At 43.9% G+C, this 25217-nt stretch overlaps 1 protein-coding gene across 1 annotated transcript in view; it reads left to right on the forward strand.

Annotated features, from left to right (window-relative positions):
- The window catches only part of LOC126458101 (cyclin-dependent kinase 2-interacting protein-like), a 117728-nt gene that overhangs the window by 1124 nt on the left and 91387 nt on the right, over window positions 1-25217 (forward strand). Inside the window, exon 2 of the mRNA XM_050094927.1 lies at window positions 5642-5813. Coding sequence (XP_049950884.1) covers window positions 5642-5813 — 172 coding nt within the window. The remainder of the gene's footprint in view (window positions 1-5641; window positions 5814-25217) is intronic.

The following is a 25217-nucleotide window of genomic DNA, read 5'->3' on the forward strand; positions in this document are numbered from 1 at the left end:
CCTGTTGTGGTGTGTGACGTCACGACGGCGCGGAATTTAGTTTGTGAGAGTGCCGTGTTTGTAGGTGTCGTTTTGATGCGATCGGTGGTGCTCTCTGGTGGTGTGTTAGGTGATGTTTTTGATTTAGTTTGCAAGTGTGGCGTCGTGTGTGTATTTTGGTAAATTGCTTTTTTTATGTCTTTGGTAGGTATGGATATGACTGGCAGCGTCAACAGTTTTCGGTTGTCGGCTGTGATGGGGGACAGTGCGTTGTCTCTAATACAATATCTTCAACTATTCGGATTTTTGGATGAAGTCGTGAAGTGTTCAGTATGTCGTGAAGAAATGAGGCTTACTTAAAGTTCCGGCGTCTCAGACCAGGGACAGCTGTATGTGAAGATATCGTAAGGATAACAGGTCAAGGGAAGTGTCCGATCCCAGTTTATGGGATCGGGAACTGCTGTTAAGCTGTATAGGTCAAGGGAAGAGTCCGATTCCAGATGATATTGTGTTTAGTGGTATTTGGGGAGTTTTGTGAAGTTGGTTTTTTTTCGTCGTTTTGCGTGGTTTTGTATGGGGGTGCGTATCTAAATTTGTTTGTATTTAGTTTGTCCTCACTCAAAAAACCCCTATCTCCCGCGATTGTCCCGTTAGTGTCATTAGGCTTTTTGTGGAACGTGTGTGTGTGTTTGTTTTTCGATGTATTTTCGTCCTCATAATGTGTACGTAACGACTTTATATGCACCATATTGGAATCGTGGTTTATGGTCGTTTCCGCCGTATTTGTGACGTCATGGGTCAGAGCAGACGGGCGGGATCGGACGCTTCCGTATTTCCCTCTGTAGCTAAAATTAATTTTGCAATACCCCGCATATATGTAACAATACATTCATTATCAAATCAAAAATGTGAATGAAAACCTCATTTGACATATGTACATATTAGAAACATCATCAGACTACAGAATCAAAACTTATTTAATTTGAAGACAGGCAATGAAACACCGTTCAGTATCAAAACAACACAGAAATTGAATAGGGCCTACACCCAAATAAAATATGTACCTCCAACGGTGGGTCCTAGGGTTGCCTGTATATTCCACCTGCTGCCTCTGCAGCTTTCACATCAGCGCGTTCCACTTGTAGGTTTGCTAACACCACATCTCATGTGCAGCCCAGTTGGAAACCACTGTCCTGGTTGACAAGATCGTCATGTTACTCATACTTTCACTGCCTCTTTGATGACTGTATCCTAGAAGCTGTTAGCGTGGAACAGCACCTTTGTCTGTTCAAAATCAAACATGAGCTTCATTGATGATGTGCTTTGTCACTGCCAGTTTGTCGGTTTGGTCAAGGCAAACACTCCTCACATGTTCTGAATGGTGCTGTTGCGAAGCTAAAATTCTGAAAAATAATGTCAAGGTCGCAGAACACAGGCTTACATATGCTTTGTGAGGACAATGAAAGTCATCCAAGGCATTGTGGTGGTGCTGTTATGATCAGATGACTATAGGCAGGAGACTGAGTAGCACGACTGAGGTGCTCCTGCAGGATCTGGCATCAAGTAAGTGAAAAAGGATCCTACACAGCTGTGACAGTGGGGACCATCTTACTCCTCAACAACTCAGGACTGTACAAGGACATAGTTACAGTACTGTACCCTGGGACACCAGTACCACCACACGATTATGGCCGTCTTGAAAATACACGAAGAGGAGCTCAACTATGTCCAATAGTGAACACCATAAATTTGTGTGGCACAGCCAGACACCTGGCACAGCATTTAAAATCTCTCATGGGTCACTGTGCACACCACATTTAGTCAGCTTTGACATCACCTCTCACTCCATATGGGTACAGCTGTAAGATTCCATGGCTCTACTATAGAGTCACTTTGATAACAACATGGTGAAACTAGTTCAAAATGCACTCACCACCACCTGCTTCCAATATGTGGAAAGTTCTATGAACAGATAGATGGAGTCACCATGCATGTGATGTACTGGTATTGGACCATGTGGGGAGTGCTGCATGCTGAAGGCGGCATGGGGAAGTGAATTGGGAGTGGGTGATAGAATGGGGGGGGGGGGGCAGTGTGTTACCAGAGATTGAGGCCAGGACAGTTATGGGAGCAGATGATGTGTTGCAAGGATAACTTCCAGTTGTGTAGTTCTGAGAAGCTGGTGGTGAATGGACGGTTCCAGATGGCCTGGGGTGTGATCAGCTGAATGTTGTGCCACCAGGTGATCAACTTAAGTTTGAAAAATAGTTTGGTGGTGGCCATTCATCATGGTGGACAACTGGTTGGTAGTCATACTGACATGAAAAGCTGTGCAGTGTTTGCAGCAAAGCTGGTATATGACATGTCTACTTTCACAGGTGGCCCATCCTCTGATGGGGTAAGACGGGTGTAAGAATTACTGGGAGGGCAGCTTGGAGAAGTCTTACTCCTGGGTATTCCACAGGAGTATGGTCTTTATGGCAAGGGATTGAGAGTGGAAGTGGCTGACATAGGGATGGACAAGGATGTAGCATAAGTTGCGTAGGCGATGAAACACTGCTTTAGCAGGGTGGGAAGGATCTTGTGTAGGATGTCCCTGATTTCAGGCTAGGACGAGAGATAAAGTCCTGACAAAGGCTATGATTCAGTTGTTCGAGTCTAGGGTGGTACTGGGTGATGAGGAAGGTGCTCCTTTGTAGCTTATTTTTGGGCTAGTGGAAGGATTGGGAGTGTGTTAGGATATGACATGGGGAATCTGTCTGCAGACTAGGTTTTGGGGGGGGGGGGGAGTGTAGTGCCTGTATGTGAAGGCCTTTGTGAGACATTTAGCATACTGGTTAAGGGAATTCATATCACCTGAGATACTGCGATGGCAGCTGTCGATATGCAGGGACTTTTGGTGGTTAGTGGGTGTGATGTGGATGGAGATGTCAGAGGGGTGGTCACCATCCAGGAAAGTCGCATGTTGGATCAAGGGGGACCAGGTGAAGAGGATGGGAGAGAGGGTGTTGAGGTTGTGAAGGAATGAGGAAAGGGTGTCTTGAGTCCAGATTGTGAAGATATCGTCATAAAATCTGAACCGTTTGAGGGGTTGGGAGTTTGGGAGGCTAGGAAGGTTCCCTGCAGAAGGCCCTTAAACAGACTAGCACAGCAGGGTGCCCTTGGCTGGTGCAGATTTGTTTGCATACTGTCCTTTCAAAGGAAAAGTAGTTGGGTGGCTGGATATAGTTGGTAAGGTACATAAGATATGACATACTGGTTGTGGGTTTACAGCCTGAGAAATGTTGGGAGAGGTAGTTTTTGATAGCAGCAAGGCCATGGGCATGACGGATATTGGCGTATACGGAGGTGGTATCAACAGTGAAGAATCGGAATCCAGGAGATAAAGGAGTGGGGTTGGTGGAGAGTTAGTGAAGTAAGTGGTTAGTATCTTTGATGTGGGAGACTAGCAACCAGCTGTCCTCCAGGATGAATGGCCACCATCAAACTGTTAGCAAGAACAATGTTGACCATCCAGTGGCACAACATGCAGCTCAGGATAACTTGCTCAATTTCAATGGCTGCTTCACAGTCCACTTTCTTAACTGTTCTGCCTTCAGTCTCCGGTAAACCACTACCCCCAACCCTCCACCCAACATTTTCCCCCTCCTCTGTCCTATCACCTTATCCAAATTAATTTCCCCATGTCACCTTCAGCATGCACCACTCCTAAGGGCTCCAACGCTCACATATCGCATCAATCTGTGCACCTGCTACCCCATCCTCCCATATTCCTAGCTGGCAAATCGGCTACCACAAAACAGCACTGGTACTGTACGTCCAGCCAGTGCTGTGTGTGTGTGTGTGTGTGTGTGTGTGTGTGCGCGCGTGTGTGTGCGTGTGTGTGCGTGTGCGGGGGGGAGGGGGGGGGGGACTTGCACATGTGCATTCTAGCTCTAAAAAGGATTACTCCAAAAGCTAGCAAAGTTTTCTTTCATTTTTCCTTTCAGTGAGTGGTCTCCTTTACTCCTAAAGTATTTACATTACCAGAACTTTCCTACGTATTCATACTTTGGTTGCCTACAAGAATGATGGAGAATCCTAATGGTAAGCTGGGATATTTCATCTACAAGAAGCAGCCACACACGTACCTGTATCTAAAAGCAAGGACCTGCCATTATCCAGCTCAATACAAATCTGTGCTCAAGACCATGAAACAAATAGCATGAGTCATGTGTGACAAAATCTGCTTACTGAGTTAACAGAACCTGTGTAAAACTTTTAGTAATAATGGCTGATGTTATTTCTGTAAGCAGGGCTGTCCATAGCCAGTATTTCCAGTATTGTGGAGAAACACAACATAAAAATGATTCTATGAGCAACTATTAAAATCAAGGATATGCTTGCATCAGTCAAAGAGCAACTAGGGCTATGGACACCCAGCATCTACAGCATCAGTTGTGAGTGCGACTTGCAGTACATCAGCCAGGCACAGCACTGTTCAGAATAGACGAGGAGTGTTCTTCACCTGGGCCAAATCAACAAGTCAGCAGAGGCAGAACACAACATCAACCAATGCCAAATGTTTGATTTTGGAGAGATCAAAGGTGCTGTGTCATGCCAACATGTTCTGGAATTTGGTCATCACAGAGGCAGTGGAAATAGAGTACATGATTATATGTCAACCAGGACAGTGGTTTCCAATTGATCTGCACATGTGGTGTAGCATTAGCACAAAAAAGGTCGAACACTATTATTTGCAAAGCAGTGGAGGCCATGTTTGTAATAGACAAGTAGCACCACAACTAGACTCCCAGACTTGCTACCCACCCACAACTCAGCTGATAGCCTGCGAAGATTTAATCAAAGAAATACATTACCACATGAGTTCACTCAGTATGTTGCACCATTTGCAGATGGATGACCTGCTCCTAGCAGTGTGATAATATTTTTGTCAAGACTGTGCTGTAAATCATTGTGAAGTAGGTGCTCAGCGAGTTGAAAATTATCTATTGCTCAAGTTATCCTTTTTATTGGTGTAGGTACCCTGTCATCTCAAAGACTGCGCTTTCCTTCAAAATTTGGGGGGTGAAATATGAAGGAAAGTGCATTGAGTAAATAGTAGGGAGGACATGGGAATCATTAAGCCTTATTAGGCTACAAGGAATATGAATAAAAGAAAAATTCTAACTTCTGCCAGTTTCTTGTAGTGTCAGGAAATTCTTTTGTGAGTTTTAGTATTTTATTTTATTTTTTTTAAATCTCTACAGATTGAAAAGTGGTCCACCAAAATGTGTTTTAGTCCTGCTATAAAAGTGGTACTGTGAATGTACGCGCGCACACACACACACACACACACACACACACACACACACACACACACACACACACACCCCTTTTACATGACATCTCATTCTAATTTTTTGGATTCACTCTTAAAAACCTACAATTTTCAAAATGTGTAGGCCTACTAAAAATTATCAGTCCAGCTGCTCACTCCATATTATTTGAGGGCTGTTTTGAATGTGTTACCTCGCACACAATATTCTGTCAATCCTGTAGTACAATGTCACTAATTTAAACTCCTGTGAGACATAATCTCTCTCTCTCTCTCTCTCTCTCTCTCTCTCTCTCTCTCATTCCATAAAGCCCCAGGTGTGAGTAATTTGCCCTTACATTGAAGTTTCAGACAGCCCTGTGAAATCAACACCTCAGAAAGGGAACCTGACAGGAAATGCAAGAGTCATTCGGGACCTGGTTGCAGACATGTACAACTGGGTACAAGCTTGGAATAGACATCATAAGGATGGTTACAAGATCTTGAAGAGCATTGCAGATTTGAAAATTCCTGCATTGTAAGTATAGAGGTTCCAGTCTGTCATTTTCTATCATAACATACATTTTAAATTGAAAGCGAGGCTGCTTGTATGCAGTATATCAAAGTAATTTTAAGATAATGGATATTCCACATGGAAACACTAAACAAGAGTAAGAAAATGCAACAGCTTGCCTGGAAAAAATTGGAGGGCGGCAAGTACACATATGTGACATCATCTCATTAGCTTTCAAGGATATTATTGCTCTTTTTCTTGCATTAATCTTGTGTGAAGGTTACACACTCACATGCAACACCCCCTCCCCCCCCACCCTCCACACACACACACACACACACACACACACACACACACACACACACACGACAGAATGACAGATATTGAAAAATAAGTGACCAGGGGATAGAAAACAGCTGAAATCACTCAACAGAGGAAAGACCTCTGTACCTGATGGAATACCAGTTGGATTCTGCACAGTGTATGCTAAACAACTTACCTTCTTCCAGCAGCAGTTTACCATAGACCTTTGGCGCAGTGAAATGTTCCTGATAGTCGGAAAAAAAAAAAAAAAAAAAAAAAAAAAAAGGCACAGGTCATTCCCATTTTTAAGAAGAGTCGTTGAGGATAAGCAGAAAACTATAGGCCTGTATCTGTGATGTAGGTCTCTTGCAGTATTTTGGAACATGTTTTATGCTCGCATATTACAACATTTCTGAAGAGCGAAAATCTTCTCTGCAGGAATCAACATGGCTCTGAAAACAATGATCATGTACAACCCAGCTCACTGTGCTCATTCACGAGACCCAAAAGCAGTAGATAGAGGTGCCCAGGTGGGCACAATGTTCATTAACTTTTGGAAGGCCTTCAATACAGTCCCACACTGCCACATATGAACAACATACACTGCTTGATAATTGCTAAGGAACAACAGATACTGGCTAAGCAGCAACTGCCAATTGCTATGGAACACCGACCAGTGACAATAAAAGGAAATCTACAGGGTGGGGCAAGTTAACTGTAGTGAAGCCCATGCACAAACGCTCTATGTGCATTCAACAGTTCAAGTAGTATGGTGTCTGAAGAACATTGTTAAGGAAAGAGATAAGTGTGACACTCTGTGTGGTATGGCAACATGTCTGCAAGACATCATTTGAGGGCTTACAATTGTGGATGAGCACTTGGATGGCTTGAAGCTGGTCAAAGTGTCACTACTGTGGCCATAGTAATGGGTGTCCCTAAAAGTGTCATCTCGCAGTTGAAAAAGGCCACTAAAGGTGGAAATGATATGTGAAAGCACACTGGTGGTTGTAGACAGACCACCACACCACAAGAGGCTCAATGGGTAGCCTGAGAGGCGAAAAGGAACAGTTACCTCACTCCTAGGTAAATCGCTGCAGACCCAGAAATCACTACTGATACATGTGTCTCTGCCAGAACAATTTTTTGGTTATTAAATCTGTCTGTTTTGTATGCTCGGAAGTCTATTAAATACATTCCACTTCAACTGCACAATCTCTGAGAAAAACTTCGTTGGTATAGGGAGCATGTTGGTTGGGGTCAGCAACAGTGCTGTAAAGTGATGGTCTCTGACGAATCCTCCTACACTGTGGCATGTGATCCTGGCCATCAGTTAGTGTGGGGAGAGAGAGCCACCTGATGAGCGGCACGGTAGATCCTGACTTTCTGTTTATGTACAACAGTCCCACCCACACAGTATCGCTGAGATGTTGGACACATTGGAGAGTGAAGATACAGAACTTGAAATGGCCTACATTCTACCCAGACCTGGACTCTATAAAGCAAGCCTAGGATGCTCGTGGCAGACATGCTAATCAATGAACATCCCTCCTCGAACTGTGCAAAAGCTGAAAACCACTGTGAGAGAGGAGTAGGACAATATCCCCCAAGGACTCTTCAACAGTCTGGTAGCCAACATGAATAACAGGTGCAAAATGTGTGTTAGTGCCCAAGTAGGGCGTATTCCTTGCTGATAGTCTGATGTTAACCTTTACGTTGGGAGTCTGACCTGTGTCATACATGAACAGTATTTATGTCTCTTATCCTGCTTTTCTATGTTTTGAAATCTGTACCATTCTTGGTGATAAATATACCAGCCCACCTCTGTTACGTACATACTGTCTTTCATGTCATCCACCATTGACCGTGATTAGTGCAGTCCAACAATGTCTCTGTCCCTTAGCAACTGTCAAGCAGTGTATAAGCATACGGGATATTAGAGAAACTGTGTGATTGTATAGAAGAGTTTCTAGCAAACAAAGCTGTTGTATACAGAGATGTTGCAACACTAAAAAACTATAATATAATGTAATTGAATATATAAAAAAAATCTACTCATGAAGTGGCAGAAAGAGAACATACACACAAAAATTTTTTACTAGTGCAAGCTTTTGGAACCAGTGGCTCCTTCTTCCAACAGAATGGTTGGAGCAGAATGAAGAGGGGTGAAGGTAAATGAATGGGAGAGCTTTAGGAAAAGAGTTTGGAAAAGCCACCCAGAACCCTGGGTCAGGGGAGACTTACCAGATGGGATGAGAAGGAAAGACTCATTGTTGGGGACTGCACTGGACAAGATTTGAAAACCTGGAAAGTTAAAGATGGAAGATAGGGTAATATCCAAGACAGAGATTACTGGTAACTGCTAAAACATTGTGCACAAGTTAATGAGTGTGAAAACCTAAGTACAGCATATGTAACAGAGGTAGAAGGGGTACGGCAAAAAATAAGCAGATCAGAAAATGAGATATGTAGAAAACTGAAATGGAGTGAAGAAAAGAGTGGTTACTGTCAAGTAACACAGAGTTAATGTGAAGAAATGCTGAGATGGAAGAAATTAATGTAAATTAAGGCCAGGTGGGTGTCGAGAACCAAGGACATGTTGTAGTGTTAGTTCCCATCTACAGAGTTCTGAGATCTGGTGTCTGGGGGAAGAATCCAGATTGCACATGCGGTGCAGCAGGCAGTGAGGCCACAACTGTCATGTTGTAGAGTGTGCTCTGCAACAGGATATTGTGTGCTGCCAGTATACACTCTCTGCCTATGCCCATTCATCCTAACTGACAACTTGGGGTAGTCATGCCAATGTAAAAGGTCAAACAGTGTTTACATAACAGCTGATACATGACGTGTTGTTTCACAGATGGCTCTCCTTTTCATAGTATATGTTTTGCCAGTTACAGGACTGGTATAGATAGTGGTAGAAATGTGCATATAGCAAGTCTTGCTGCATTGGACAGTTACAGGAGAAGGAACCACAGGGCAGAGGGGGATGGTGCAGAAGGAACATTGGGTCTGACAAGGGTATTGTGGAGATTGGGAGGGCGATGAAAAGCTGTTCTTGGTATTGGGGGGACAAAATCTTAAGACAGAATGGATCTAATTTTAGAAAGTCATTGCCTTGTCGAAATAGATGAGTACATTCAAGACCAGGATTATACTGAGCGACAAGTGGTGTGCTTTGAAGTTGTGTGTTTCTTTTTTTTGGATGGATCAGCAGTACCAGGATTGAATGTGATGGCTCAGGAAATCTGCTTTTGAACTAGGCTGGTGGGATAATTATGTCCAGTGAAGGCTGAGGTAAGAATGGTGTTGTATTGCTGTAGAGTCTGCACCTGAACAAATACATCTGCCTCGGACGCTGAGGCTGTATGGGAGGGGAAGTACTGTTGTTTGTTAGTAGGTTTAATGCAGACAGAAGTGTATATGTGGCCTTCGGTAAGGAAGAAATGACATCAAGGAAAGTGGCATGGGATTTGGAATAAGATCATGTGAAATTTAATCGGAAGGAGGTATTTAGAGATTCCAAGAATTTTAACAGGTCGGCCTCACTGTGAGTCATATGGAAAAGGTGTCATCAATGTATCTTAACGAAACCAGGGCCTGAAGTCTTATGGATCCCAGGAAAGCTCTCTCCAAGTGCCCTGTAAAAGGTTGGCACAGGAAGAAGCCTTCTTAGTTCCCAAGGCCATTCCCCTGATTTGTTTGTATGTCTGCTCCTCACAGGTGAAGTAAATATAAAGTTGATTAATGTGGGTAGGAAGGATGTCGTAGGTTTGGAATCAGGTGAGTGCAGACTGGGGAAGTGTTCAGCAACAGACAGACCATGTATGTGGGGAATAGTTGTATAGAGGGAGGTGCCATTAATAGTGACAAGCAAGGTGTGTGGTGGGAGTGGAACAGGCATGGATTTCAGTCAATCTAGGAAATTGTTGGTGTCTTTAGTATAGAAGAGATGTCATTGTACTATGGATTGCAGGTGCTAATCAGCTAAGGCAGATATAAATTCAGTTGGTGCTTTGAAGCCAGCAACTATAAGATGGTCAGTATACTTTGGTTTGTAGATCATAGGAAGAAGTCAAAAGGATTGGCTTTCATGGTTTGGGTGGGATAAGAAGTTCTACTGATTGAGGTGTAATTCTTGTGAGGGGCGTGAGGTTTTAAGGTGGGTCAGATTCTTGGAATCTCTAAATACCTTTGCCCAGTTAAATTTCATATGGTCCTATTCAAAATCGCATGCCACTTTCCTTGATGTTGATTTCGTCCTCATAGAACACCAGCTATACACACTTCTGTCCACATAGAGTACTTATATTTTGACAGCTGCCATCCTGTCCATGTCAAATGTTGGCATTCGAGGTAAACATATTTGTTCGGGTGCAGACTCTTTACAGCAATACAACAGCATTCTTACTTCAGTCTTCACTGAACATAATTACCCCACCAGCCTTGTCCAACAGCAGATTTCACAGGCCATTGCATCCAATGCTGGTACTGCTGATCCCTCCAAAAAAACAACTTCAGAGCACACCACTTGTCACTCAGTATTACTCTGGTCTTGGATATATAAATCAGCTACTTTGACAAGGCTGTGACTTCCTAAAATCATGCCATGAAATGAGAACTATTATGTCTGATATTTTGCCTGCCACACCTAGAATAGCTTTACGTTGCCCTCCCAATCTCCGCAGTATCTTTGTCAGACCTTATGCTCATTCTGTACCCATCTCCCTACCCTATGTCTCCAACCCCTGTGACCATCCCTGCTGCAAGACCTGCCCTATGCACCCTCCTACCACCACTTATACCGGCCCTGTAACTGGCCAAACATATTCTATCAAAGGGAGAGCCACCTGTGAAACGACATGTCATATATCAGTTGTTATCTTAACAATGCTGTTGGACCTTTTACATCGGCATGACTACCACCATGTTCCAGGTAAGATGAATGGGCATAGGTAGAGGGTGTATACCAGCAACACACAATATGCTGTTGCAAAGCATTATCTATAACATGACAGTTGTGACCTCAGTGTCTGTTGCACCACATGCGTCATCTGGATTCTTCCCCAAGATGACAGTCTCTCAGAACTCCACAGGTGGGAACTAATGCTATGACTTGTCCTTGGAATTCGACACCCACCTGGCCTTAATTTACATTAAGGTTTTCTGTCTCAACATTTCTTCATAGTAACTACTCCTTTCTTGACTCCAGTTTAGTTTTCTACATCTTTCATTTTCTGACCTGTCTATATTTCGCCATCCCCCTCGCACCTCTGTTACATACAATGTACGTAGCTTTTCAGTCTATTAACTCGTGCATGATGTTTTAGCAGTGAGCAGTAATCTCTGTCTTGCATGTTACCCTGTCTTCCACTTTTAATCTTTCAGGTGCAGTCTGGTGCAGTCCACCACAATCAGTCTATCCTTCTCATCCCGTCCAGTAAGTTATGGGTGACTTTTCTGAACTCTACCCCTTTTCTTAAAGTTCTCCAGCTCATTTCTCATCAACTCTTCTGCCGGAAGAAGGAACCACAGGCTCCTGTGTTTTCCCACCGCTGCTTGGTGAGTAGATTTTTTTACCTATCCAATTACGTTATATTGTCGAAAATTGATTATTTTCGTTGTTATAGAAAATTGTAATTAAACTGAGAAAGACCTGCAGAGAATCACTTGGTTCAGCAAGTTGCAATTGTTGCATGATTGCAGTACTACTACTAAAGCAGTTACTTCCATAAAATATCTAGTAGTATGTATACAGACGGATTTGAAATGGAACAAACACTTCAAAGTGACCATGGGTATGGTGGATGCCAGACTGAGATTCTTTGGAAGAATCCAGCATCAAAGGAAGCAGCATTCAAAACATCCATACGACCATACTTGAATGTTGCTAGTCAGTCTGGGATTCACACCAGATAGGATTGAGACAGGAAATAGAGAATATTCAAAGAACAGCAGCAAGTAAGCACAGAAGTGTCATGGAGATGTTTAGTCAACTCCAGTGGCAGACACTGTAAGGGTGGTGTCCTGCATCACAGTATGGTCCACTGTTAAAAATTCAAGACTGTACGTTCTTAGAAAAGTCAACCAATACATTGCTTCCTCCAAGGTATATCTAGCAAAAAGACTGTGAAGATAAAATTAGAGAGATTTGAGGCCACACAGAGGCTTACCAGCAATCATTCTTTTTGTGAACCATATGTGACTGGAACAGGAAAAGGGAGAAGTGATAGTGGTACATTAAGTATTTTCCACCATTATTTATACAGTTGCTTGCAAAATATAGATGCAGTTGAAAAAACATGTGCATGCGTGCAGACCTCTGGTGCACCAACCTCTTGTCAGTTCTGAAATGACTACCTGGGGCACAATCACTTAGTCCTAGTTGCTTGTCTAACAGCTTCCTGGGTTAAAAAAAAAAAAATTGATTTTCAGTATTTCATATCATTATTGACTGAATTTAAAAAAAATTAAAATGCTATCTTTATCCACTCCTTAAGAAGGACAAACAACACTACAGTGGAAGAAAGCTGCACAGAACATAAATGTTGCACCCGTCTTCTACAATCAAACAAGTCTGCAATTGTTGAACATTGTATCTCCAATGGACATTCAGCAGAGTATGACAAAACATTAATTTGGCCTTTTTGGGACTCCATTATAAAATGATCCATTGAAATATGCGTTGTGGAAAATCTAATGAACCATGACAGTGACTACCAGCTGGATAATGTGTGAAATGCTGTCATCACTGAGATACGCTCCAGACGAAGATGCCAGAGAGGCAATGCCAAACACAGCTAATCTTTGCAGTTCCACCAGTGAGGATTCTGCTGCCAGGCTGTGTGGTCCTTCTGTCACAGTGACTCTGACACGTGCGTGGCAATACTCTGCGTTATACGGGGTATCCCATTTATCTTGACCATTGTAAATAACTGTTTGTCCAGATGCAAATTAAAAAATGTTTCGAGCAAATGTTCTTTAGCCGTCATGGGGGACATCAATCAGTATGATTGCCTTCATTGTAGCTTTGTTTTTTACAAAGATATGAGCAGCGGTATGACTTTTTTAAATAGCACCCTGTATTTATTATTCGGTAATTCATTTCCTGTCCTAAAGGCCTATTAAAAAGTGTATCACAGTGTACCATTCACTGAAACACAACGTTATTAATCAAGTAACGCAACATTGACGTTGACACTCCCAGCGCTTAGTGCAACTACTCGGGGTAATGGAACACATCCACATGCTGACGTTGACAGAGGACAAATGTAATCAGAAGTAGAATGCACACCCGTCATTCCGTCAACCATCATTAGTTGAAGAGTTGTGAGAGTAGAATGAACACCAAATGAAGAGAAGATAGAAATGCTACTCATCTATGAGGAATGTAAGTTAGCAGAACAGTAATTGCAATACTGTTTTCTTATGCAAGGGTACATTTAGTACAGTCGTTTAGTCTTTTTAAATACTCTTGTGTAGAATAGGCATACAGCAAAGGCTGTCCTTCCTACGAACTGCATCAACATAACGTTTCTTTTAATGTTGTTGTTAAAGGTTGGTGAAATGCTATGCAGGCAGCAGAATTGTACAGAGAGCGATATCCTGACAAGAACCCACCTTCCCAATGGATGTTTTCTCATTTTGTTGTGACACTTCAGGAAACAGGAAGTTTCAACTCACAGTAATGCAATTGTCGTAGCACTCGCACAGCTGAAGCTGCCGAAGTTACTGTTCTTGCTTCCATTGCTATGAATTCACATGACAGCTTGAACACGAGATTGGCATTTAAAACCAGTGTACATCGTATTTTTACAAGTCACTGGTTTCATCTTTACCATGTACACTTACATCAAGAATTGCATGGGGACGATTTCCAGAATCGTGTACAGTTCTGTCAGTTGGTACAGCAGCAAATCATCGCGAACCCGAACTACTTCTCCAATGTTCAATTTACTGGTGAATGTACCTTCTCAAACAAATGACAGGTAAATACAAGGAACAGGCATCATTGGTCCAGCGACAACCCATGAGGTGGAACATCAACGTCAATGAAGAGTTAACGTCTGGTGTGGGATGCTTGGTACTACAATTCTTTCTTTCGCTACTGCTTTTATCCCGCATTGCACGTAGGGTCGGCAGGGTTAAGTACAGATTTGTCATGGTTAATTTGAAGGGTGGCCGGATGCCCTTTTTGCCGCCACCCCATACCCCCCCCGGGACGGAATTAGTGTACCCCAGCTGTCTGTGTCTAGTGTAAATCATGAAATAGTGTGAATGTGTTTCAAATGTTTGCGAGTCGTGTAACTGAGGCGGGACATGGGGACCAGCCCAGTATTCACCTAGTAGGATGTGGAAAACTGCCTAAAAACCACACTGGGCGGGTTCGATCCGGGGCCGGCTCGCCTACCTGAGTCCAGGAAGCAGCGCGTTAGCACTCTCGGCTGTCCTGGCGGGTATGCTTGGTACTACAGTTATTGGCCCTTATTTCATCAGTGATAGTTTAAGCGGCACAGCGTATGCCAACTTCCTCAGACAAATTCTTCCTCTTTTTCTGGATGAAGTGCCACTAAGAACTAGAATGCTTATGTGGTATCAACACAATGGATGTCCAGCACATAATGCCTTGCATGCCCATCGTGTTCTGAACCAAAGGTATCCTGCCTGCCAGATGGATTAGTCAAGGAGGAACAGTTACTTGTCCTACTAAGTCTCCTGATTTAAATCCTCTGGACTTTTTTCTTTGGGGGTACATTAAAGACATTGTCTATCGTAATATTCCAACAGCTTCAGAGGACATGCAGGAACGTATCGCGGTGGCTTGTAATTCTCTTCAGCAGGCAACACTGGAAGCAGTAAAGAATTCTTTCAGTCAACGAGTGTATCAGTGTCCAGGGTCACCACTTCGAGCACCTGTGAGTGTTCTACTCCTGGGCAATGGTACAGGAGAGTCAATCAATTTTGTGTAATTATTTTACTTGGTTTTCATTTGTTTTTTGACAACTCCAGCAAGTGGATGAGTTTGTGATCCTGGACTCGCTAAAGTCAGTGTTGTGTTATGTAATTAATAACATTGTGTTTCCGTGAATGGTACACTGTGATACATTTTTGAATAGGTCTTTAGGAGAGGAAATGAATTACCAAATAAAAACTACAGGGTGCCATTTGAAAAAGTCATACTGCTGTTCATATCTTTGTAAAAAAAAACGAAGCTACAACAAAGGCAATCATGCTGATTGATGTCCCCCTGGCGGCTAAAGAACATTTGCTTCAAACATATCTGAAAGAACAGACAAAATATATATAAAAACAAAGATGATGTGACTTACCATACGAAAGCGCTGGCAGGTCGATAGAAACACAGACACGTACATACACACAAAATTCAAGCTTTCGCAACAAACTGTTGCCTCATCAGGAAAGAGGGAAGGAGAGGGAAAGACGAAAGGAAGTGGGTTTTAAGGGAGAGGGTAAGGAGTCATTCCAATCCCGGGAGCGGAAAGACTTACCTCAGGGGGAAAAAAGGACGAGTATACACTCGCTCGCTCGCGCGCGCGCGCACGCGCGCGCACACACACAAAAAAAACAAACACACACACACACACACACACACACACACACACACATATATATATCCATCCATCCACACATATACAGACACGAGCAGACATATTTAAAGACAAAGAGTTTGGGCAGAGATGTCAGTTGAGGCGGAAGTGCAGAGGCAAAGATGATGTTGAATGACAGGTGAGGTATGAGTGGCGGCAACTTGAAATTAGCGGAGATTGAGGCCTGGTGGGTAACGGGAAGAGAGGATATATTGAAGAGCAAGTTCCCATCTCCGGGGTTCGGATAGGTTGGTGTTGGTGGGAAGTGTCCAGATAACCCGGACGGTGTAACACTGTGCCAAGATGTGCTGGCCGTGCACGAAGGCATGTTTAGCCACAGGGTGATCCTCATTACCAACAAACACTGTCTGCCTGTGTCCATTCATGCGAATGGACAGTTTGTTGCTGGTCATTCCCACATAGAATGCATCACATTGTAGGCAGGTCAGTTGGTAAATCACGTGGGTGCTTTCACATGTGGCTCTGCCTTTGATCGTGTACACCTTCCGGGTTACAGGACAGGAGTAGGTGGTGGTGGGAGGGTGCATGGGACAGGTTTTACACCGGGGGCAGTTACAAGGATAGGAGCCAGAGGGTAGGGAAGGTGGTTTGGGGATTTCATAGGGATGAACTAACAGGTTACGAAGGTTAGGTGGACGGCGGAAAGACACTCTTGGTGGAGAGGGGAGGATTTCATGAAGGATGGATCTCATTTCAGGGCAGGATTTGAGGAAGTCGTATCCTTGCTGGAGAGCCACATTCAGAGTCTGGTCCAGTCCCGGAAAGTATCCTGTCACAAGTGGGGCACTTTTGTGGTTCTTCTGTGGGGGATTCTGGGTTTGAGGGGATGAGGAAGTGGCTCTGGTTATTTGCTTCTGTACCAGGTCGGGAGGGTAGTTGCGGGATGCGAAAGCTGTTGTCAGGTTGTTGGTGTAATGATTCAGGGATTCCGGACTGGAGCAGATTCGTTTGCCAAGAAGACCTAAGCTGTAGGGAAGGGACCGTTTGATGTGGAATGGGTGGCAGCTGTCATAATGGAGGTATTGTTGCTTGTTGGTGGGTTTGATGTGGACGGACGTGTGAAGCTGGCTATTGGACAGGTGGAGGTCAATGTCAAGGAAAGTGGCATGGGATTTGGAGTAGGACCAGGTGAATCTGATGGAACCAAAGGAGTTGAGGTTGGAGAGGAAATTCTGGAGTTGTTCTTCACTGTGAGTCCAGATCATGAAGATGTCATCAATAAATCTGTACCAAACTTTGGGTTGGCAGGCCTGGGTAACCAAGAAGGCTTCCTCTAAGCAACCCATGAATAGGTTGGCGTATGAGGGGGCCATCCTGGTACCCATGGCTGTTCCCTTTAGTTGTTGGTATGTCTGGCCTTCAAAAGTGAAGTAGTTGTGGGTCAGGATGAAGCTGGCTAAGGTGATGAGGAAAGAGGTTTTAGGTAGGGTGGCAGGTGATCGGCGTGAAAGGAAATGCTCCATCGCAGCGAGGCCCTAGACGTGCGGAATATTTGTGTATAAGGAAGTGGCATCAATGGTTACAAGGATGGTTTCCGGGGGTAACACATTGGGTAAGGATTCCAGGCGTTCGAGAAAGTGGTTGGTGTCTTTGATGAAGGATGGGAGACTGCGTGTAATGGGTTGAAGGTGTTGATCTACATAGGCAGAGATACGTTCTGTGGGGGCTAGGTAACCAGCTACAATGGGGCGGCCGGGATGATTGGGTTCGTGGATTGTAGGACGAAGGTAGGGGTGCGGGGTGTCGGTGGGGTCAGGAGGTTGATGGAGTCTGGTGAAAGGTTTTGCATGGGGCCTAAGGTTCTGAGGATTCCTTGAAGCTCCGCCTGGACATTGGGAATGGGGTTACCTTGGCAAACTTTGTATGTGGTGTTGTCTGAAAGCTGATGCAGTCCCTCAGCCACATACTCCCGACGATCAAGTACCACGGTCGTGGAACCCTTGTCCGCCGGAAGAATGACGATGGATCGGTCAGCCTTCAGATCACGGATAGCCTGGGCTTCAGCAGTGGTGATGTTGGGAGTAGGATTAAGGTTTTTTAAGAAGGATTGAGATGCAAGGCTGGAAGTCAGAAATTCCTGGAAGGTTTGGAGAGGGTGATTTTGAGGAAGAAGAGGTGGGTCCCACTGCGACGGAGGACGGAACTGTTCCAGGCAGGGTTCAATTTGGATGGTGTCTTGGGGAGTTGGATCATTAGGAGTAGGATTAGGATCATTTTTCTTAGTGGCAAAGTGATATTACCAGCAGAGTGTACGAGTGTAGGACAGTAAATCTTTGACGAGGGCTGTTTGGTTGAATCTGGGAGTGGGGCTGAAGGTGAGGCCTTTGGATAGGACAGAGGTTTCGGATTGGGAGAGAGGTTTGGGGGAAAGGTTAACTACTGAATTAGGGTGTTGTGGTTCCAGATTGTGTTGATTGCAATTTTGAGGTTTTGGAGGGAGTGGAGCTGGAAGTGGGAGATTGAGTAGATGGGAGAGACTGGGTTTGTGTGCAATGAGAGGAGGTTGAGGTTTGCTGGAAAGATTGTGAAGGGTGAGTGAGTTGCCTTTCCAAGCAGCCCTCGTCAAAGATTTACTGTCCTACACTCGTACACTCTGCTGGAAATATCACTTTGCCACGAAGAAAAATGATCCTAGTCGTACTCCTAATGATCCAACTCCCCAAGACACCATCCAGATTGAACCCTGCCTGGAACAGTTCCGTCCTCCGTCGCAGCGGGACCCACCTCATCTTCCCCAAAATCACCCTCTCCAAACCTTCCAGGAATTTCTGACTTCCAGCCTTGCATCTCAATCCTTCTTAAAAAACCTTAATCCTACTCCCAACATCACCACTGCTGAAGCCCAGGCTATCCGTGATCTGAAGGCTGACCGGTCCATCGTCATTCTTCCGGCGGACAAGGGTTCCACGACCGTGGTACTTGATCGTCGGGAGTATGTGGCTGAGGGACTGCATCAGCTTTCAGACAACACCACATACAGTGTTTGCCAAGGTAACCCCATTCCTGATGTCCAGGCGGAGCTTCAAGGAATCCTCAGAACCTTAGGCCCCCTGCAAAACCTTTCACCTGACTCCATCAACCTCCTGACCCCACCGACACCCCGCACCCCTACCTTCTACCTTCTTCCTAAAATCCACGAACCCAATCATCCCGGCCGCCCCATTGTAGCTGGTTACCTAGCCCCCACAGAACGTATCTCTGCCTATGTAGATCAACACCTTCAACCCATTACACGCAGTCTCCCATCCTTCATCAAAGACACCAACCACTTTCTCGAACGCCTGGAATCCTTACCCAATGTGTTACCCCCGGAAACCATCCTTGTAACCATTGATGCCACTTCCTTATACACAAATATTCCGCATGTCCAGGGCCTCGCTGCGATGGAGCATTTCCTTTCACGCCGATCACCTGCCACCCTACCTAAAACCTCTTTCCTCATCACCTTAGCCAGCTTCATCCTGACCCACAACTACTTCACTTTTGAAGGCCAGACATACCAACAACTAAAGGGAACAGCCATGGGTACCAGGATGGCCCCCTCGTACGCCAACCTATTCATGGGTTGCTTAGAGGAAGCCTTCTTGGTTACCCAGGCCTGCCAACCCAAAGTTTGGTACAGATTTATTGATGACATCTTCATGATCTGGACTCACAGTGAAGAACAACTCCAGAATTTCCTACTCCAAATCCCATGCCACTTTCCTTGACGTTGACCTCCACCTGTCCAATAGCCAGCTTCACACGTCCGTCCACATCAAACCCACCAACAAGCAACAGTACCTCCATTATGACAGCTGCCACCCATTCCACATCAAACGGTCCCTTCCCTACAGCCTAGGTCTTCTTGGCAAACGAATCTGCTCCAGTCCGGAATCCCTGAACCATTACACCAACAACCTGACAACAGCTTTCGCATCCCGCAACCACCCTCCCGACCTGGTACAGAAGCAAATAACCAGAGCCACTTCCTCATCCCCTCAAACCCAGAATCCCCCACAGAAGAACCACAAAAGTGCCCCACTTGTGACAGGATACTTTCCGGGACTGGACCAGACTCTGAATGTGGCTCTCCAGCAGGGATACGACTTCCTCAAATCCTGCCCTGAAATGAGATCCATCCTTCATGAAATCCTCCCCTCTCCACCAAGAGTGTCTTTCCGCCGTCCACCTAACCTTCGTAACCTGTTAGTTCATCCCTATGAAATCCCCAAACCACCTTCCCTACCCTCTGGCTCCTATCCTTGTAACTGCCCCCGGTGTAAAACCTGTCCCATGCACCCTCCCACCACCACCTACTCCTGTCCTGTAACCCGGAAGGTGTACACGATCAAAGGCAGAGCCACATGTGAAAGCACCCACGTGATTTACCAACTGACCTGCCTACAATGTGATGCATTCTATGTGGGAATGACCAGCAACAAACTGTCCATTCGCATGAATGGACACAGGCAGACAGTGTTTGTTGGTAATGAGGATCACCCTGTGGCTAAACATGCCTTCGTGCACGGCCAGCACATCTTGGCACAGTGTTACACCGTCCGGGTTATCTGGACACTTCCCACCAACACCAACCTATCCGAACCCCGGAGATGGGAACTTGCTCTTCAATATATCCTCTCTTCCCGTTACCCACCAGGCCTCAATCTCCGCTAATTTCAAGTTGCCGCCACTCATACCTCACCTGTCATTCAACATCATCTTTGCCTCTGCACTTCCGCCTCAACTGACATCTCTGCCCAAACTCTTTGTCTTTAAATATGTCTGCTCGTGTCTGTATATGTGTGGATGGATATGTGTGTGTGTGCGCGCGAGTGTATACCCGTCCTTTTTTTCCCCCTAAAGTAAGTCTTTCCGCTCCCGGGATTGGAATGACTCCTTACCCTCTCCCTTAAAACCCACTTCCTTTCGTCTTTCCCTCTCCTTCCCTCTTTCCTGATGAGGCAACAGTTTGTTGTGAAAGCTTGAATTTTGTGTGTGTGTATGTATGTGTCTGTCTGTGTTTCTATCGACCTACCAGCGCTTTCGTATGGTAAGTCACATCATCTTTGTTTTTAAATATATTTTTCCCGCGTGGAATGTTTCCTCTATTATATATATATATATATATATATATATATATATATATATATATATATATATATATATATAAACAAAGATGATGTGACTTACCAAATGAAAGTGCTGGCAGGTCGACAGACACACAAACATACACACAAAAATTCAAGCTTTCGCAACAAACTGTTGCCTCATCAGGAAAGAGGGAAGGAGAGGGAAAGACGAAAGGATGTGGGTTTTAAGGGAGAGGGTAAGGAGTCATTCCAATCCCGGGAGCGGAAAGACTTACCTTAGGGGGAAAAAAGGACGGGTATACACTCGCGCGCGCGCACACACACATATCCATCCACACATATACAGGTTTCCCTCTATTATATATATATATATATATATATATATATATATATACACACACACACACACACACACACACACACACACACACACACACACACACACACACACACACACAGTTCTGGCAATACCAACCATGACCTCCTCCTCCTGTGCGGATGCACACATATTCCCTGAACTCTTACTGGACTTGGTAAGAATGTCTTCCATGAGTAATGAGTGTGTTTGGGGTGGGACACTACAAATGTAGTGTGTGAACATACAGGGTGAGAATGTGGTTCTCATGGGAGGCCTACGCGAGATAGTCCCTGCAGTCACACTAACCTCTGTGCCCTCAGTGGCTTAGATGGATAGAGCGTCTGTCATGTAAGCAGAAGATCCCGGGTTTGAGTTCCAGTCGGGGCACACATTTTCACCTGTCCCCGTTGATATATATCAATGCCCGTCAGCAGATGAAGGTATTAATATAATTCTAATTTCGTTCTAGACGGCTGCAGGTCATCAATGGTGTCTGCTCTTTTGGACATGGACAAAAGAACAGAAACCATAGCCATATAAGTGTATGAAAATCTAATAGTCATGGGGTACTGGCATGCAGTTGTAGGGGAAGAAAAGGTTACAGGAGAATATGGGCTTGGGACAAGGAATGAGAGGGTGTGGGAGACTAATTGAGTTCTGTAATAAATTTCAGCTAGTAATAGCAAATACTCTGTTCAAGAATCACAAGAGGAGGCAGCATCGTAGTGATTCGAGAATTTCTGTGTAAATACTAGAACCACTCGGCCTTCTATCATCTCGAGCACATGATATTCTGGATACGAGTGTGGGATGGTAGAGTCCTACCTACTGTGTGTCACATGTTTGTGTGTGCAGATTTAAAATCAGTCATAGGAAGAAAGTAGATGCAGCGGATGAACGGCACTGACAAGTACCTGTCAGGCAATCCATAGATGTTTTAGTGAGTCTGCAATGAATAACCATGGAGCTTATATGTGCTTATTGAGTCATTGACTATTGTTATTAAAACAAAGACAATTGAAAAAGAACTCTTGAAAACTCTTGACATAACCTTGCTTTAAGCAAGATTTATTTTCTGATTTATGTTAAGAAAAGTTATGGTATCAAAGCCAACTTTCTTTTAACTGTAATTTAATTTGCTTCTGACGTTCGACTGTACAAGAGACTTGCCAAAATTTATATATTTATGTTGAAAGTGAGAGTTTTATTGTGTATGAAAGTCAAATACAATTAATTGTTGAAAAGCAAAGTTTGTATGTCCATTTATTTCATAAGTAGAAAGAGTCTAAAAAGTCCTGTACCTAGCGTTATTCGACGGAGAAGAAGTCAAGAGGGTTTCCAGCAGCCAGCTATCCAGTAAGGAAGAGTGCCTGCAAATTCTGAGTAAGTCACCTCATAAAGAAGTGGAAGGTGGTTTGGGGGAATAAACTGAAATAACCCAGATTCACCCTCTCACTTTAAGTCGGAAACGTTAGAGTATACGTGGAAAAGATTGGGTGATATGAGAAGATTCCAGTTAAATTACATCATGGTGAGACAGAGATTCTGAAATCAGGTACTGGATTGTAAGGCGTACCCAGTACCCAGGAGCAGATATAGACTTGGATCACAATGTGGTAGTGATGAAGAGTAGGTTGAAGTTAGAGATTAGTCAGGAAGAATCAGCAAAGAAGTGGGATACAGAATACTAAGGGATGATGAGGCATGCTTGAAGCTCTCTAAGGCTATAGATACAACAATAAGGAATAGCTCAATAGGCAGTATAGTTAAAGAGGAATGGACATCTCTAAAAAGGGAAATCACAGAAGCTGGAAAGAAAAACCTAGGTTAAAAGAAGGCAACTGCGAGGGAACCGTGGGTAACAGAAGAAATACTTCAGAATAGATGAAACAAAAATGTTCAGCGAAATTCAGGAGTACAGAAATACAAGTCTCTAAAGAATGAAATAAATAAGTGCAGGGAAGCTAAGACGAAATGGCTTCATGAAAAGTGTGAAGAAATTGAAAAAGAAAGGATTGTCGGAAGGACTAAGCATATAGGAAAGTCAAAACAAACTTCAGTGACGTTAAAAGCAAGGGTGGTAGCATTAAGAGTGCAATGAGAATTCCACTGTTAAATGTAGAAGATAGAGCAGATAGGTAGAGTGAGTACATTGAAGGCCTCTATGAGAGGGAAGCTTTGTCTAATATGATAGAAGAAGAAACAGGAGTCGATTTAGAAGAGATAGGGGATCCAGTTTTACAATCAGAATTTAAAAGAGCTTTGCAGGACTTAATATCAAATAAGACAGATGGGATAGATAACATTCCGTCAGAATTTCTAAAATTATTGGGGGAAGTGGCAACAAAACTACTACTCACATTGGTGCATAGAATGTATGAGTCAGGCAACATACCATCTGACTTTCGGAAAAATATCATCCATAAATTTCCGAAGACTGCAAGAGCTGACAAGTGCGAGAATTATCACACAATCAACTTAACAGCTCATTCATCCAACTCTTACGGGAATAGTCACCTTAGTGTTCGCGAGTAATGAGTGGATGGGCAAATATCTATTAGGAACATTACGTATGTAGATTGTGGACAGTTGGGAATGTGGGTCTCACAGGAAGCATGCAAGGGATAAGTCCCTGCAGTCACACTATTCATCTGTGTCCTCACTGGATCAGATGGATAGAGCGTCTGCCATGTAAGCAGGAGATCCTGAGTTCAAGTCCCGGTCAGGGCACAAATTTTCAGCTGTCCCCATCGAGGTATATCAACAACACCTTTCGGCAGCTGAGGGTTTCAATTAATTATCATTTATTGTAGAGAGGCTGCACGGTCATCAATGGTATCTGTTCTTTCGAGAACAGTTACTATCTTCAGATATAGTTATATAGCTACCGGCCACAGGTTGCCCGAACTCTTATGGGAATCGTCACCTTAGTGTGCACGAGTAATGAGTGGATGGGCAAATATCTATTAGGAACATTATGTATGTAGGTTGTGGGCAGTTGGGAATGTGGGTCTCATGGGAAGCATGCAAGGGATAAGTCCCTGCAATCGCGCTATTCATCTGTGTCCTCGCTGGATCAGATGGATAGAGCATCTGCCATGTAAGCAGGAGATCCCGGGTTTGAGTCCCGATCGGGGCACACATTTTCAGCTGTCCCCATTGAGGTATATGAATAACACCTGTCGGCAGCTGAGGGTTTCAATTAATCATCATTTATTGCTGACAAGAATAATATACAGAAGAATGGAAAAGAAAATTGAGGATCTGCTAGATGATGATTAGTTTGCCTTTAGAAATGGTATAGGCACCCAAGAGTCAATTCTTACGTTGTGGCTGATAATGGAAGAAAGAATAAAGAAAAATCAAGACACATTCATTGTATTTGTTGAACTGGAAAAAGCATCCGACAGTGTAAAGTAGTGCAAGATGTTGGAAATTCTGAGAAAAATAGAAGTAGGCTATAGAGAGATACGGGTAATATACAACATGTACAAGAGCCAAGAGGGAATTGTAAGGGTGGACGGCCAAGAATGAAGTGCTCAGATTAAAAAGGTAAGACAGAGATCTAGCCTTTCCCCCCGTATTATTCAATCTGCACATCGAAGAATCAATGATTCAGGAGAGGGGTTAAAATACAAAGTGAAAAGATATCAATGGTTCGATTTGCTAATGACATTGCTATCCTGAGTGAAAGTGAAGAAGAATTGCATGACATGCTCAATTAAGTGAACAGTCTAATGAGTACAGAATATGGATTGAGAGCAAATAGAAGAAAGACAAAAGTAATGAGAAGTAGCAGAAATGAGAACAGCGAGAAACTTAACATCAGGATGATGGTCACAAAGTAGGTGAAGTTAAGGAATTATGCTTCTAAGGCAGCAAAATAACAAATGAGGATGGAGCATGGAAGACATCAAAAGCTGACTAGCACTGGCAAAAAAGGCATTCCTGGCCAAGATAAGTCTACTAGTATCAAACATAGGCCTTAATTTGAGGAAGAAATTTCTAGAGTGTACGTCTGGAGTACAGCATTGTATGGTAGTGAAATATGAACTGTGGGAAAACCAGA

Source organism: Schistocerca serialis, chromosome 2, assembly GCF_023864345.2.
Source record: "Schistocerca serialis cubense isolate TAMUIC-IGC-003099 chromosome 2, iqSchSeri2.2, whole genome shotgun sequence".
In the NCBI taxonomy this organism is placed as follows: Eukaryota; Metazoa; Arthropoda; class Insecta; order Orthoptera; family Acrididae; genus Schistocerca; species Schistocerca serialis.